Source organism: Propithecus coquereli, unplaced genomic scaffold (genome assembly GCF_000956105.1).
Source record: "Propithecus coquereli isolate 6110/MARCELLA unplaced genomic scaffold, Pcoq_1.0 Scaffold748, whole genome shotgun sequence".
Taxonomy (NCBI): Eukaryota; Metazoa; Chordata; class Mammalia; order Primates; family Indriidae; genus Propithecus; species Propithecus coquereli.
In genome coordinates, this window is record NW_012153596.1 from 546,299 (window position 1) to 563,432 (window position 17,134).

A 17,134-nucleotide genomic window follows, 5' to 3' on the forward strand; every position below is an offset into this window, starting at 1 on the left:
CCACTCAAATGCCCCCGTCCCCCCTCACCCCAGTTCCCAGTGACTCTCATCTCTCGCACTCGGTGGTGTGGGAGGGCGCGTGCTGCGCAGTAGTCTTCTCCTTAGCTGGGAGCTACCTTTTTGGCAGCCAACTCTGATGACTTTTTAGCGAGCTGGCAGTCAAGCAAAATTCACAGAACTTGTTCACAAAGACTGTTCCTGTACCAGTACGATGGATTGCGTGTACATTTATGGCATTTCCTTTCAAATAATGCAAGTACTCAAAGCACTACACAGATCCAAATGACAGTCTCTGGCAATGCGCTGCCCAGAGTGGGCACAGCAGCCTGCTAGCATACTGCCATCCTGGCCAGGGACAGGTCTATTTCCTTCCTGATTTGCTGCCAAGGTGGCCCAAGTCGGCTGACCCTAGGACTGCAGCTCCGATCCCAACCCCAGTTAACTCCCACCACAGGCCTCTGCTCTGGACAGGGACTCAAGACTTAGCAGGGCCCCTCTGTCTGAATGTGGCCCAAGTGGCCCTCACACTCTGCTTGGGGACAGCTCAGTTTCCATTTGCACTCTGAGAGCACTCATTGCCCTGGGTCCCCTGCAAGCCCAGTCTCCATGGGTACCAACAGCAGTGGCCACCTCCAGACCCCATGGCACTGAGCATTCCTCTTCCTAGTCAATGCCATTGCCCTTTCTAGACACACTCAGTCTGAATCTTACCCCAGGGTGTAAAATGGTCAGCTTTCAGGAGAATAATTTGTCGATACCTATAAAGACCCTTGAAAAGGTTCACCATACCCTTTGCCCCAGGAAATCTGCTTTGAGTAATTTAGCCTAAAATAATAACAATAATGGATATTGCACAAATTTAATTATAAGGATGTTCACAGGAGCATTTTTTATTGAGTTAAAATACACCTAATATAAAATTAACCATTTTAAAATGTACAATTCAGTGGCAGTTAGTGCATTCACAATGCTGTGCAACTATTCCCACTAATTCCAGAACATTTTCATCACCCCCAAAGAAGACCCCCTCTACCCATAAGGCAGTCACTCCCCATTGCCCCAGGCCCCTAGTTCCTGGCAACCAATCTGCTTTCTGCCTCTGTGGATTTGCCAATCTACCTGAACATTTCATGTAAATGGAATCATACACCATGTGGCCTTTTGTGTCTGGCTGTTTTCACTGGGCATTTTCAAGGTCTCCCCATGTTGCAGCTCGGTCCATACTTCACTCCTTTTTATGGCTGAGTAACGTTCTGCTGTATGGCTGCAGCACATCCGCATTCTGCCTGTCCAGTCACCAGTCCACAGACACCTGGGCCCTTTCCCTCTTTTGGCTGCTGTGAACATTCCCATACAAGTTTGTGCTTGAATCCCTGTTTTCAATTCTTTTGGGTATATCCCTAGAAGTAGAATTGCTGGGCCATGTGGTAATCCTATATTTAACTTATTGAGGTATCAGCATTATATTTTGTGTGTGTGTTTTATGTGTTTAAAGTTCAAAATATTAAGGGGCCAGCATTATATTTAATGCCAAAAACTTTGCAACAATCTTAACCATCTATGTCTACCTAACTGCAGTGCACAGAGTCTTTCACAAACAAGCTGGTTTCTCAGCTATAAAACGACATGTGAGTGACCTATGATGATCACCATGTAAAATACATATGTATATGGAAAGAGTCTGGGAAAGAATACATAAAATCATTTTTATACAGGCAAGGGAAATGGAAATCTCAGAGATTTTTTTATTTTATAAACTTTATATAATATGGCTACATTGTTTTTTGAAAAATGTTTACAAACTTCAAAAAAGAATAGCATCACAGGAAAATTCTCATGATAAAATAGTAAGGAAAAAGGCCTGCTTAGTGCACTGCGATCCCCATTTTGGGAGCACAGATCTCAGCTGACCTGGGGCAGCCTGGGCCCGGTATGGACAAGGCGCGATGGGCTGAGCCTGCTCTTCCACATTACTTCCTTTACAGGTGGGAAGTAAATTCATAAAAATGTAAAAATGTTAGCAATGCTTATCTCTGGGAGATAGTATTTATAGGTGATTCTTATTTTCTTTTTCATTTTAAAAAAAAATTTTTTTTTGAGATAGGTTCTCACCCTGTCACCCAGGCTGGAGTGCACTGATAGAATCAGAGCTCACTGCACCTTCAAACGCCTGGGCTCGAGCGATCCTCCCACCTCAACTTCCCCAATATCTGGGACTACAGGCTCTCACCACCACGCTCATCTAATTTTTCTACTTTTTGTAGAGACGGGGTCTCACTACTGCCCAGGTTGGTTTCCTGGGCTCAAGTGATCCTCCCACCTGAGCCTTCCAAAGTACAGGGATTACAGGTGTGAGCCACCACTCCTGGCCTCTTTCTTACTCTTCACAGCATTTTCCCCAATGAATATATTTTTACAATCAGAGAGAAAAGATGGAAAACAATCCAGCCCACAGTATGCTCTGACTTGCCTCAGGACTCAGTGGCAAACAACTGGCTTATGCTCCTGGTCACCCTAGGCTGGGCCCAGGCCCCTTGGGTGCTGGTTCAAGGGAGGCTGCACATACAGACCTGACCCGAGGAGCCTGGATGAGAGGCTTCCGTCTCCCTCCACGGCATTCCACTTCCTTCCCTGGTGTCCTGAATGAATAAAAAGGGGCAGCTCCAGGCGCCTGGAGTCCCAGAAGTTGTGAAGGGGGGGTGCCCTCTAGCTATGGGAGGGGAAGGAGGGACCATTGGCAGGCTTCAGGCCAAGAGCAGGATTGAGCCAGCCACCCCCAGCGCAGCCCCCCTCTGCATGCCCCTGCGCCGGTCCTGCTAAGATTTGCAGAAAGGGCTATGAGGGTGGCCAAGGTGTGGCCCCCTGTTCTCCCCTAGCCCAGTGTCTGAGCAGAAGAGGACAGGAAGGGGGGAACTAGACTTCCCCAGGCCCCAGCCAGCAGGGTGGGGACAGAGCCAGCAGGACCCCACTCCGGCCTGCCTTAGGAGGGAGCCACTGCCCACCCGCACCCCATGGCCCACAGCCCACGGCCCATGCAGGGTGCCGGGGAGAGCCGCCATCAGCCCCCAGCCCCTCGGGTGAGCAAGGCCCCTGGCTAGTGTGTCCCCTTCCCACCAGTGGGGCTACTAGAGCTGTCGGGCTCAGTGGGCAGCCTGGAAGCTGGGGGAGCGGACAGCTCAGGGCAGGGACTGAGCTCACCTGCCCTGGGGAAACCAACTCTGTGCGGAATCCTGTGCGGCCATGGATAAGTGACTCCTGGGACAGGCCCGTGCTATGCTATCTCCAAGGGGTGGAAGGGGGACAGTGGGCGGTGGGCCCAGCAAGCAGTGGAGACTGAAGGGGGGGTTGAGTCCTGTCCCCACCTACCCTGCACAGGTTGTCCTTTAGGAAAGCAGTTGAAAGGAGCTGAAGAAAGGAGATGGCAGACTGCTTCTGACCACTCAAGCCCTCTGCCCACAGCAAGAAGTCTGGTTGGAAGGTGAGAGGGGTCAGGAATAAAGCTGCCATTTCAGACAGTCCATGGCAAAGAGCCCAGGAGATGAGGTTCACAGTGACCCTTCAAGTCCCCAGTTAACCAGGAACCACCGGAAGGGAGAGAGCACATGCCCCTGAATGTGGCAAGACTTCTGTCCTCTCAGAGTGGAAGCTCATCTGAATACTAGCCAAATTAGGGGTACAGCCTTGGACAAGATAGACATGATCCCTATGCTGGGGTAAGCTAGTGTTTGGGGGCAGAACCCTGGCTGTAAACAAGCCAACCAGGCCATCTCCAATCGTATTCAGTGCACAGTAATGGAACCGCAAATGTCGGGGCAGAAAGAGTGATCAAGGGCAGCCTCTCTGGGGAGGCGACACTTGAACTGAGACCTGAATGGTGACAAGGAGAAGAACATCCCCAGCAGGGGGAGCAGGCAGAGCTAAGGCCCCAGGTGAGCACCTATGCAGGGCAGGCCACAGCACAGGCCTCCACGAGGGGGACAGACTGCAGAGGACAGGCCCCAGCTGATGGTGGCTTGGCCCCGGGGGTGGCAGTGGAGGTGGCAGGATAGAATCAGAGTCAGGTTGTGTGTTAGAGGTAGGCTGCCAGGACTTGCTGCTGATCTTGGGACAAGGGACAGGGAGGGCTCAAAAATGACATCAAACAAGCACATGAAAAGCAGCTCAACAGCATTAATCGTTAAGGACATGCAAGTCCAAGCCACAGGGAGACACCACTTCACACCTGCCAGGATGGCTAGAACCAAAAGGATGGATGACGAAAGTGTCGGGGAGGGTGTGCTGGCGGGAATGGAAACTAATGCAGCCTCTGCGGAAAACAGCCCCAAAGAACTGAAAATAGGCATTGAGACACGCTTGCACACAGACGTGCACGGCAGCACTGTTCATAGCAAGCAAGACTTGGAAGCAAGCCAAATGCCCAGTGACAGATGAATGGATAGACGTAATGTGGTGCGTCCCAACAGAGGAATATTATTCAACCATAAAAAGGAATGAAGCAGCACATGGAACAGTCTACCCAAGTGAAAGAACACAGACACAAACAAAGCCAGACACTAAAGACCACATGCTGTGTGATTCCATTTGTATGAAATGTCCACAAGAGGCAAATCCAAGTGCACAGACAACAGAGTAATGGTTCCCAGGGGCTGCAGGAAGGAGGGACTGGGGAGTGACTGCTTAGTGAGTATGGGTCCCCTTTTGGGGTGATGAACATGTTCTGGAACTAGGTAGTGGTGATGGTTGCACAACACTAAGGATGGACTAAATGTCACTAGTGGTAAATTTTATGTTATTCATATCTTAGTACAATAAGAAAACCCAAACTGCCAGCTGAGACCTGGGGACCAGGTGTCCTTACAGAGGTGAAGACTGAGGGAGGGAGGACTCGGGGGTGGGGTGGGGATGGGAAATGGTTATGTTTTACCTCCAGCTTAAACTTCCCCAGACGTGTAGACATCTCCAGTGCTCCACTCCACCTACCAGGTCCCAAACCCAAGCCACCAAACTGGGTGTCATGTGACCACTGTTGAATTCAACTAGGATTGTTCTTGATTTAAAATCCTGAGATCACCTGGGGAGAGGCTGAGAGCTCACAGTCAGCCATCCCCAGGGAAGGAAAGTCAAGAGCACGGAGACAGCATCAAGGAAAGGCGAGGGCGGGTCTGGAGAATGGACCTCTGGGTTTGTCAAGGGCTGGAGGGGACACCCCCAGCTGTCTAGGACGGGGTGAAGGTGAGTGGGAAAGCTCAGCTTATGTAGGCGCAGCTCGATGGGAGCTCTCCATTCCGGTCGTCCCGCGGAGACATCAGGGCGCGTCTCAATGCTGATGGAAGAGGTTCAGTAAAGGAACAAATCCCTAAGGTCAGGGAAAGTGTGGGCACCAATGCCTTGAAAAGGTGAGGGGGACACCAGGGACAGGGGAGGGGGACACGAGGACAGGCCTCGCGGACAGACCGGCAGTCGCTGTGGGGGCGCGATCCGACAGGGCGGGGGACTGTCCGGCCAGGGCTGGGGTGAGACGCCGCGGCGGCGCTGCGGGCGGCGGAGGGTGGGGCCCCAAGCGCGCGCGCCCCGCCCCGAGCCCCGAGCCCTGAGCCGCAGACAAAGAGCGCGCAGCGGCTGTGGGGGTGATGGTGGTGGCGGCGCGAGCTGGGCGAGTGCTGCACTCCTCTGTCCCTGCGCTGCTAAACTGGTGACCCGCTGGGCAGGCGTGAGTCCTGCCTCCCGGCCCACCTCCGCCCGGGGCTGGGCTCTGCCTCCCCAGGGACCCTTCCCGAAGCCCACCGGGTGGGACAGGCTGCCCTCTCACAGATCTGGAATCTCTGAGTCACTGTCCCGCGGGGCCTGAGACCCCTTTCACTTTCATTGGCAACGCGAGGGGTAGGGGGTGAAGCTACATCGTATCTAGGGACCCCCATGGCTGCACCACATTTGGACTCTCCTCACCCCACACCTCTGCAGATTAGGCAACTGAGTGAGGCTGGGAAAGAACAGAAACCGGAAGTTACCCTCTGCCCCGGGGCCCTGAGTTCTGATCCACCTGCTGGCCCTCAGCTCTGCTGTCTCCACTGTCCAAGGGACACCTTGGAAGCAGCTGTGTCGCTAGCTTCCCAGGCCCAGACAGATGTCATGGGGACCTCGCAATGGGTGGAGTATTGGAGGAGAGAGGAGAAGCCCAGCGAAGCTGAAGCCGCAGGCTCTCTGCACTAGTGTCTTTTCAATGGCCTGGCAGAAGTCCCCATTCATGTTTTCCCAACACTGGATCTTGAAAATTGTCAACATCTGCATATTCCCTTCCCCCAGATCTCCCCAGAGTGCACATCTTGCGCACCTGCTCTCTGGCTTTCCACACACAGGCAATTTGCAGAAGCATTTGAAAGCAAGATGCCATTACTCCCATTCTCCGTGAAACTGCCACACCATCACAGAGCCTAGCACTGATACAGTCACCCTCAAATCACTCCAGTTGTACACTAACACCCTTATAGCTTTTTTTTAAAATCCAGGATCCAATCAAGAAGCACACATATTACATTTGGTTGTTATCTCCCGAGTTATTATGGCTCTTTTAATCTAGAATGATCAATCCACTTTTTTTTTTTTTTAATTTTCATGACATTGACCTCTTGGAAGAGTTCAGTCCTTGTAGAATGTCCAAGAGTCTGAATTTGCCCGGTTCATCTCCTGTGCTGAGATTCAGGGTAAGCGTTTTGACAAGAGCACTGCCTGGGTGATGCTGTACCACCCACCCATCCCCACAACTGCATGAGGAGGCAGGCAGGGTCAGGTTGTCCTACCGGTGGGGATGTTCACCTGGTCAAGGTGGTGGCTGCCAGATCTCTCGCTTGTATAGATGCATTTTCCCTTCCTGATTCATGAGTAATTTCAGGTAATACTTGGAGACTCTGTGACTATCCTGTCCCCCAACAACCTGTCATCTGATAGTTTTGCCATCCAGTAATGATCCTTGCCTGCATTACCACATTAGCAGCTGCAAATATCTTAATTAATGTGTAAGAATTCTAGCAGGGACATAGCAGTATCCTCCACCAACACTTGAGCGGCCCAGCAAATGGCATGGCTGCTCACTGTCCCCAACTATGGCTGCCTGGACAAGCCACCCCACCCCACCTCCTTAACTCTGTGCCCACCCTTTCTGCCTGGGGGCAGAAGAGAGAGAAGAAGCATGGGAGGGCTTCATCTCAAAGGCCTTTTCAGTAGTTTGGTGGGGGGAGAGGTGTCTGGGTGCCCACAAGAGCCAGGTGAATCTTGATGGGGTGTAGGTGGTGGGAAAGGAGGGTCAGTTAGCTGCACATGGTGTGAAAGAATAGGTATATCCCTTGAAGCCCCACTTAGGCAATGACCCCTGGAAGGTCTGATGGGATGAGGCCTCACCCCTTATTTGTAAAAAACTTGCTTCTTTATTGATGTTGATGTGATTTGGGGCTTCTATCAACGTACCCCAACTTCCTACCTTACTACTCAGAGCGTGGTTCTTGGATCAGCAGCATCAACATCACCTGGGAGCTTGTGAGAAATGCTGACAACCAGGCCCCGCCCCGGACTGCTCAGTCGCAATGTGCTTTTTAACCAGGGCCTCGGGGTGGAGGGTGGGTTGCACTGGCCCAGAGTGCCCCCTAGAGGAACCAGGGAGGACTTCTACAAAGGAGGACGTCCACCAGGCAAAAGCATCTCTCCTCCCCCTACTTCCCCTTCCTACCCCAAAGCTGCTGGGTGGGTGGTACTGGCCCAGGGTCTGCTGAAATCTGATAAATCCACCCTGACCCTGCCTTGCCAGAGGAGACCTGGCTTCTCAGAACCCCTGTAGTCCCGCCTCTGAAGCACACAGTAAAGAGGATGACCCACAACTCACACATGACAAAGCCAACAGATTTCTGAAGTCACCCATCAAGATCAATCTCGGAGTATACGTTCACAGCTTCCCAGGCACGTGGCCCAGCAACCAAAAACACATCCTCCCACTGGCCCCAGGCTAACTAGCCGGCCAAGGGCACAGTCCACTCTGTGGAGTGCTTTTCACTCCCAAGGCTCCAAGCAGGCACGAGGAAGAGGCAGAACGAACTATGAAAGAGAAGACATCTTTGGCCCCAAAGCCAGCCTCCAAGCACCAGACCCCTTGGTCTTGCCCCCGCTGGCCTCCACTTCTGCCCCATCCAACGCTGTGTCACACTTCCTCACCACTCAGGGGTCCTAATCCTGTGCTTTTTCTCTCCCTCTTCTTTAATGTTAAAGACACTCTCAGAATAATATTGGACATTCTCTGTCACTGGGCATTAACTGTGCCATGTCCATACCTAAGGCCTTCTCCTTCCAATTTCTACCCCTTAATGACCAACAGAATGGCCTGGAGGCAGCAACTCCACCCTCCACCCCATGGGATCCCAAGGCACATGTAGTCTGCTTTCACCATCATGATGGCCCTGGGTGGCAAAAGCTCTTTTCACACCCATTTAACAGGTGAGGAAACTGAGGCACTGAGTGACTTGCCCCTAGTCACACAGCTGTCAGTTGGTGGCAGAGGGGCAGTTTGAACCCAGGCTGCCTCCATTCCTAGCACCACAACACACTGCCTTACCCAGCAGGGACCTCGAAGTAGAAGGAAGGAAAGAACACCAGCTCGGCCACACCAGGTCCCCGTGCAGAGCTGGAACTCGCACATGCTTGTTCCCCTTGGGGTGTGCGTGTGAACATGTAGTTGTTGTTTTCAAAGCTTTACTGCAGATAACTGCCATATGATAAATTGCACGTACTCATAGTATGAAGGTTTCCATGTCTTGTATGTATACACCTGTGACACCATCACCACCGACAAGATAGTGGCCCCCTTTTTTTTCCTTTTAGAGTCAGGGTCTCATTCTTTCACCCAAGCTGGAGTGCAGTGGTGCAATGATAGTTCACTGCAGCTTTGGACTCCTGGGCTCAAGTGATCCTCCTGCCTCAGCCTCCTGAGTAGCTGGGACTACAGGCACACACCACCATGCCCAGCTAATTTTTTAAAAAATTTTGTAGAGACGGGGTCTTGCTATGTTGCCCAGGCTGGTCTCAAACTCCTGGCCTCAAGGGATCCTCTCGCTTTGGCCTCCCAAAGTGCTGGGATTATAGGCCTGAGCCACCTTGCCTGGCCCTTTGGGAAAGACAGTAGCCCTTTCTACCATTCCCAAAAGGGTCCTCACGCCCCTTCTGCCCGCCCTTGCAACTACTGATCTGCTTTCTGGCACTATAGAATTTATTTCAGTGGACCAGTCAGTCCTCAGGGACTCTGAGGTAAGGAAGGAAGGGGCATTTTAAAAACTTGGGACAGTGGCACAAAGCAGGATGACCCCATTCAGATGATGGCTGTCAGAATTGAGTGCCCCTCCCTCTGTTCATCCGCTCCACAATGACTCACCCAGGCCTACTGTGGGATGCACCAGTGCACATGACAGCCCCGAATTCCTGCTGACAGGAAGCCCCCACTTGAACACATGGTGGTCTCCTCCCTAATGAAAAGGGGATCATGGGGGAGGGGGAGGCCATGTCAGCAGCATCCCCCTGCTGGATCCCCAGCAGCCAGGAAGGATGGTGGCTGGCACAGTGGGGGCTCAGCAAGTCCATGCTGAAGGAAAGTATGTCTGGGAGCCAACCAGAAGGGCCTGAAAGGTGTCCTTTGGCCTCCCCTGATGTGGCCAGAGGGGAGAGGACAGGTGGTCCTGAATCACTCCTCCTCGAGGCCCCGCCAGGCAGCATAAAGCATGAGTGGATTTATTTACTGAGCATCTCCTACGTGCTAGGAAGACTGGCATGACAGGGGAGCGACAATGAGCCAAAGAGATAGCTCAGTAGCGTGTGGAGCATGATTAGATACAGGACATGGGGGCCAGGTGGCAAATAAGAGGGACACAGGCTCAGTGCCAGGTATATGCTCCTTCCTGCCTTTCCACTCTCGGTCACCCGGCTACTTCCTCTTCCTTGCTTAACACACAGTCATCCCCCCTTTTCAGGGGCAGTCCCAGATTTTCCGAGCTCATCCCCCCTCCTTGCTTGGTTAAGTATGCTAGGAGGACATGCCTGGAATAATGGAAATGGGTTGAAGTCCTGCCATGCCACATGCAATAGGCCCTATCTGTAGAATAAGGGAACAAAACCACACGATCTTCTCAGTAGCCACAGAGAAAGCATTTGACAAAATCCAACTACCCCTCATGATAAAAACACTCAAACTAGGAATAGAATGGAACTTCCTCAACCTGATAAATGGCATCTATGAAAAACCCACAGGTAACTCCATACTGGTGAAAGACTAGAAGCTTTTTTCCCCTCTTAGATCAGGAACAAGAGAAGGATGCCCGCTCTCACCACTTCTATTCAACATTGTACTGGAGGTCCTAGCCAAAGCAAATTGTCAAGAAAAAGAAACAAAAGGCGTCCAGATTGGAAAGGAAGAAGAAAAAAACTATTCACCAGTGACATGATCCTAACATATGAAAAATCCTGAGGAACCCACTAAAAAACAATTAGAGATAATAAATGAGTTCAGTAAGGTTACAGGATACAGGATCAATGTATAAAAATCAATTATATTTCTATACAGTGGCAATGAGAAAGCCAAAAATGAAATTAAGAAAACAATTCCATTTACAATAGCATCATAAAGAATAAAATACTCGGGAATAAACTCGACAAAGGAAGTGCAAGACATTGTTGAAACAAATTAAAGAAAAGCTAAAATAAGTGGAAAAAGACACCCCATTCTCAAGGGCAATATTCCCCAAACTGACCCACAGATTCAATGCAACCTCTATCAAAATCCCAGCTGGCTTCTTTTCAGATACTAACAAGCTGATCTTAAATTGCATATGGAAGCTCAAGGGTCCCAGAATAGAGAAAACAATCTTGAAAAATAAGTACAAAGTTGGAGGACTCACACTTCCTGATTTCAAAACTTATTACAAAGCTGCATTAATCAAAGCGGTGTGGTATGGGCAAAAGGACAGACATTTCTCCAAAGATATAAAAATGGCCAATAAGCACATGAAAAAATGCTCAACATCATTTAGCCAACAGGAAATGCAAATCAAAACCACTGTGAGATACCACTTCACACCCAATGGGCTAGCTCTAATGACAAAACAGAAAATAACAATATCTGCAAGGATGTAGAGAAATTGAAACCCTTATACATTGCTAGTGGGAATTTAAAATGGTACATCCACTGTGGAAAACAGTTCAACTGTGGAAAACAGTTCGATGGCACCTCAAAAAGTTAAACAGAATTACCATATGATCCCGCAATTCCATTTCTAGGTATACACTCAAAACAATTGAAAGCAGGGACTCAAACAGATACTTGTATCATACACTAATGTTCACGGCAGTGTTATTCACAATAGTCCAAGGGTGGAAGTGACCCAAATGCCCATCAACTGATAAGCAGATAACTATTAACGTTGTTTATCGTACAATGAAATATTACTTGGTGATAAAAAGAAATTTAGTACTGATACATGCTACAACATGGATGAACCTTGAAAACATGATAAATGCAAGAAGTCAGACACAGCAGGTCATAGATTGTATGATTCCATTTATATGACATGTCTAGAACAGGCAAATCCATAGAGATGGACAGTAGCTTAGTGCTTGCCAGGGGCTGGGGGTGTTGGGGAGAAATGGGGAAGTGACTGCTCATGAGTATGGGTTTTCTTTTTTTTTTTTGAGACAGAGTCTTGCTCTGTTGGCCATGCTCAAGTGCCATGGCGTCATCCTAGCTCACAGCAACCTCAAACTCCTGGGCTCAAACGATCCTACTGCCTCAGCCTCCCGAGTAGCTGGGACTACAGGCATGCACCAGCATGTCCAGCTAATTTTTTCTATATATTTTTACTTGTCCAGCTAATTTCTTTCTATTTTTAGTAGAGACAGGGTCTCGCTCTTGCTCAGGCTGGTCTCGAACTCCTGGCCTAGAGCGATCCTCCCACCTCAGCCTCCCAGAGTGCTAGGATTACATGCGTGAGCCATCGCGCCGGCCCTGGGTTTTCTTTTTAAGATGAGGAAAATGTTCTGGAATTAGTGGTTATGGTTGCTCAATTTTACAAATATACTAAAACCCACTGAATTGTACATTTTAGAAGGGAAATTATATGGTATTTGAATTATGTCTCAATAAAGCTATAATTTTGTTAAGTGCATGTGAATCACTGGGAGAAAATGGCCTGGAATGCAAGGCCAGGATAGAGACTCTGGGAGTTCCTAACCTGGGGGTCACAGCCCTCTGTGAGTCTAGGAAGAGGCTCCCGGGAACTCTGGTACAAGAAAGTTATACGGCAAGTGCTGCGGGTGCACATGTTCATTTTTCTGAAAATCACACTACATTGTGTCTCAGTGAGGTCCCTCACTCAGACAAGGTGCACAAGCCTCCAGTGGGTGTGGATGAGGTCACTGAGGGAGAGACAGGAAGAAGTGCCCCCTGAAGATGGGGGAGCACCCATGTTAAGGGAGCTCTGGGAAGCCAAGCCAGGGGTCTTGGAAGCTGACTGGTCTTTTGGGACAAAAGCTTCCTTCTCTGAGAAGAGGCTGGTGCCTGGTGAAGTTCTCCCTGCTGTCCTGGGCATCCATCCCTGAGATGTGCAGTCACCTGAGATATCTAATGGTTTTCACTGCTTTCTATACATTTTCAATTCCCTTTTGTTTTCCCTTAATTTAATTTATTTATTTATTTATTTATTTTTTAGAGATAAGATCTCGCTCTGTCGCCCAGGCTGGATTGCAGTGGCCCAATTACAGCTTACTACAACCTCGAACTCCTATGTTTTCCCTTAATTTTAAAGGCTGGTTCTGCTTTTGAAACTTCATGAATGTAGAAAGTAAAAGTTTGTGTCCAAGTTTCCATTGGAGCTTTCCATGGGAGCAGCATCCCCTGGGAGCTGATCAGTGACAGCTGCAGCCGCTAGGGAAGAGAGCAGAGGGCAGCTGCCCTACAATGGCCCTCCGCCTGGCGGGCTGCCTTGCCAAGGGCAAGTCCCTCCTGTGAGGGAGAACTTGGGACTCTTTTAAGGAGGAAGGTGCAGCTCAGGCACTCTCACCCAGGCTCACCTCAGGCCTTCTTCCCACAGGGAACCTCCCCGCAGCCCCAGCCAGACGTCCCCTTAAACGAAGCGCTACAGCAATCCTTCTCCGAGAAAGTCAAGACAGCCCCGTTGGAATCGCCTGCCGCTTGATGGAATGATTCCACAGTCCCCATCGAGCAGCAACCATCGCAGCCCACCTATCGCCCGCTGTCCCGGAATCCAACACCGAGATTGTACAGGACGTCCTCTTGGTCGCAGCCTGGGTTATTTCAAATCCCTATCCCACTAGGGCAATGGCAATAGCCAGGCAAGGTTTCCAAACAGCGGAAGAGACGAGAAGCAGCATCCGGGAGGCGAGAATTGAGAGGGAAGAAAGCGGAGGGCAGCGAGAGGGAGAAGCGGAAGGGCCCCGGAGAGGGGCCGGAGAGAGGGGGCCAGGAGCGCCGCCAGTCTGGAGAAAGATGTGCTACCGCTCCGTCCCGCCCCTCACCTTCGCCCCCGGTGACCAAAGGAACTCAGCTCACAGCAGGAATGCCTATCCCCAGATTCACTCGAATTCTTTGCCCCCCGCCGCGTCGCAGGGGTTCCCCTCATTCGTCTAGGAGTCCGCCCCTCACGTTCTCCCCAGCCCACACCCTTCCTGCAAGCACTTGCTCCCCTCCCAGTCGTGGCCAGTAAACCGGGGAGTTCGAGCCCAAGCCACTAAACGCATACCTGTCTGCGCCGGTCTGCTCCTGAGTCCCGACACCCTCTGACCTTCACCTCCCTCCACTTAGCCCCAGGTCTCAGGCCACACCCTGAGGACATTTCTCTGGACGGCTCGCAGGGTGCACACAGAAAGTACACACGTGCGGGGCCGAAGGAGCCTCCGCGCACACACAGACGGGTCACAGGCACGCACTCACGTAGTCACGCCACGCACGGGCAAGAAGCCCCGCTCCGGGCCATGGGGCTGGGCTCCCTTCGAGCGCGCCGCCCGGCGTCTCCTCTCTCCCAGCAGCTCACCACAGGCCCACACCCCCCAAGACCCCGACAGGCGGAGAGAGCCGGCCGCCGGGCAGAGCGCGGGACAGGCACAGCCGCCCGCAGACGGCCCTCCTCGCTGATCCTGGCAGCGCCCACTCACCCGAGACGCCCAAGGCCCGAGAGCCCACCGTTCGGGCAGGGCCAGGTCGGGGAGTGGGTGCCAGGGTGGGCACCCAGCCCCCAGCCTGTCGTCGACAGCGCCCCGGGATGCCCGCGCGCTCCAGCGCCCAAAGCCCGCTGGGACCGGGATGCAGCCGCCCCCTGCACCGCGGGCGCCCAGCTGCCTCCCCCGCCCTGGGTCCTGCGGGGACAGCGTGTGCGGGAAACGGAGCCCGTTGCTATGCAACCTCCATCCCGCGCTGGCCGCACCGCGCCTCCCGGCTCCTGGGCCTGGGATCGAAGCGCGCCCCACCCCAACCGGCTCCAACTTCCCACCCCGGGCTGATCTACACGCAGGGCTCGTATCCCAATCTACTCCGGGCGCCCAAGTCATGCGCTTCGCACCCCCGCCCCCACCCAGTTCTCCCCATCCGTGGCTGGTTCCCACGGAGCGCCAACACCCAGCAATCTCAGAATGAGCGTGAGGATGGCTCCCTACCTTTTCCTCCTTGAGCCCTCCTGCTCTCCCACGCCTGCTGCCCCGATTCCACCTGGCCCTCCCCGCGGGCCTTCTCCGTCCCACCGAGGGCCGCGTCCTCGCCCCAGATGCTGAGCCGCCCTACCTGAAGCATCACTTTGTACTGCTCCTCCGGTTTCTGGACCACGCACATATTACATCCCATGGTGCTAGCCGGCGAGGGGAGGAGGAGGGCGGGAACAGGAAGACGCCTTTCACTAGCCCGAACGCGAACGCGGGACCTCGGGTCCCCGGCCCAGGCAGGGGGCCATACCTCAGCGCGGGGGGCTGGCCGCCTAGCGGGGAAGGGGGGCACGCCCCCGAGGGGGGGGCAGCTCCACGCCCCTCAGGTTAACTCTTGGCTGGCCGCGGCCAGGCGCGGGCATGCTCCCTCGCACCCGGCCAGGAAAAAAAGGGCAGCGGGGGGATGGGCGGGCACGCCGGGCGTTGCCTGGCTACGGCCCCCCAGAAGGCGCGGGGGCGCTCGGGCCGCCGGGGGCCGTCAGGGGCGGTGGACCGCGCGCCTCCCCGCCCGCGGGGCCCGCCGCTGCCGCTGTCGCTGCCGCCTCCGGCTCCCGCCCATGGCCTCCGGCCCCGGGAGCCCGGCCCTCGCGCTCGGCGCCGCGGCCCGGCCCGCCAACAGGGCGGCGGCGGCTCCCGTCCGCGACCAGGCCAGCGCCCGCGCTCCCGCCTCGCCGGGCCGCGCTCTCGACGCTCTGGGCGCCCGTTCTCTGGCCCGCAGCCGGCCGGCCGTCTGCAGCTCCCGCCCGGGACGACGGGCACGCGCGCGCGCCCGCGGCGACGGGGGAGGGACGCGGGGACGGGGCGCACGCGCGCGGGGGCGAGGAGGGGAGCTGGGCTGGGTGGCGGCCGGGCCGCGGGAGCCGGCGCGGGAAGCTGGGGCGGAGGATGGACGAAATGAGGGGGCCGGCACCCAGCGACCATGGCCTCCCGTCCCGAGGCGCTTGGCACGGGGTGTGTTGTCTGCGCGGTGCGGCTGCGGGAGAGAGGTGTCCTGTAAGGAGGAGCCGCCTGCCCGCATTCCCCAGAGAGAGTTGGTGCCTCGGGAAGGGGACATGGTTTCAGCCCCTTTCCCAGGTCGTGGACGCAGCAGTCCTAATGCCTCCCTTTGGCTTCTCTTCAATAAGTGCTTCCCTCCTTCAACTCAGCCATTCACTTGCTGCCTTTGCAATGGACACCTTTGTTTAAAAGAGGGAAAGAAAAAGGAAACGAGAAAAGCAAAGCACCGGTGGGTGGGTTGTGGGGACAGTCGTCCAAGGGGCTTCGTTTGCCCTGGGGCTCTCGCGCGGGACGACCAGCCTGGGTGGGCCGTGTACCTGCCCCTCAGCCCCAGCCCCCACCTGGGCCCAGCGCTTTAACAGTCCCTCCATCCCTTCCTCTCCTCTCCCACGACCTGTCTCCTCGTCCTGGACAAGCCTGGAGGGAGAAGGCCTTTGCCTGGAAAGCAGCAGCAGATTGAGAGCTGTGCTCCCAGGGGTGCCTGAGAGAGCTGCTGAGCCCCTGCCCCTGGCTGCGGAAAATCACTTGATTAAATTGTGGCGCGCTTCGTGTCCAGGCTCCGGCAAGTGAGGGAATCCTCAACCACACACGGCTGTTTAATTAGACAGCAGCGGTTGGGGAAGGCTCCTCCAAAGCCCTTCCTTTCCTCCCTGGCTCCTGGTGTAGAGGACAGAAATCAGGAACGGTGCACCTGCCTAGAAGCTGGAGAAGGGATGTGAGTTTCTTATCCCGGGTTTCACCCAGAAAACGATTTGCGACCTGCCACCAAATGGCCGGCTGATCTTCTTAAGGAATGGCGGCACATTGAGGGCTCAGCGTCAGTCTCTGCTGCTGGTCGTGGGACAATGATTAGGGGCAGTGTCTAGATCAGCCGTGGTGAGAGGCAGCCCTGCTGTTGGGCTTATGCAGAGCCTCTAGCCCTTCCGCAATGGCCGCTGCCCGTCATGGGTCCATTGCACCATGGAGAGAAGCTGGCTGACCTCTGCCAGGCGATTGCACTCCCCCTCTGCAGTGCAGCGCCTTGGTGGTGTGGGCGTGAGGCACAGAGCTCCACACACTTCCCATGCACTCCCTTAGGTCACTCTTCTCCATACCTTGTCTCTCACTTTCCAATCTTACTCTGCCAGAGTCGCTGACCAATTAGCCAAGCCATTTCCCACTGCCCAGGAGTCCTTGGACACCTGTATCTCAGGCTATTTCTCCCTCTGCAAAGTAGACAATCTATCGTACTGCTCACTGGAAGGATTTCCCCTCATCACTGTCCCTAGGGCCACCCTGAGTGAGGCTGCATTTTTCTAGTACTGACTTAATGAGATGACCCATGGAGGAACTGGGTCTGAGTGTTGTCCTCTGTCAGTCACAGGGAGCCCCACTGCCCACCGGGTCCTGAATGCACCATTGCATG

At 53.8% G+C, this 17,134-nt stretch overlaps 1 protein-coding gene across 4 annotated transcripts in view; it reads right to left on the bottom strand.

Moving 5' to 3' along the window:
* Positions 1–15,151, bottom strand: part of PDZD4 (PDZ domain containing 4) — a 28,262-nt gene extending 13,111 nt beyond the window's left edge. For 2 of the 4 annotated variants that reach the window (XM_012661999.1, XM_012661998.1), the window contains exon 1: positions 14,816–15,151. In XM_012661999.1, the coding sequence (XP_012517453.1) occupies positions 14,816–14,875 (60 nt within the window). In that variant the 5' untranslated portion in view covers positions 14,876–15,151. Of the gene's footprint in view, positions 1–14,193; positions 14,355–14,815 lie in introns of those variants that run through there. The other 2 variants (XM_012662000.1, XM_012662001.1) reach the window with 2 other exon arrangements.
* Between the last annotated feature and the right edge of the window lie 1,983 nt (positions 15,152–17,134).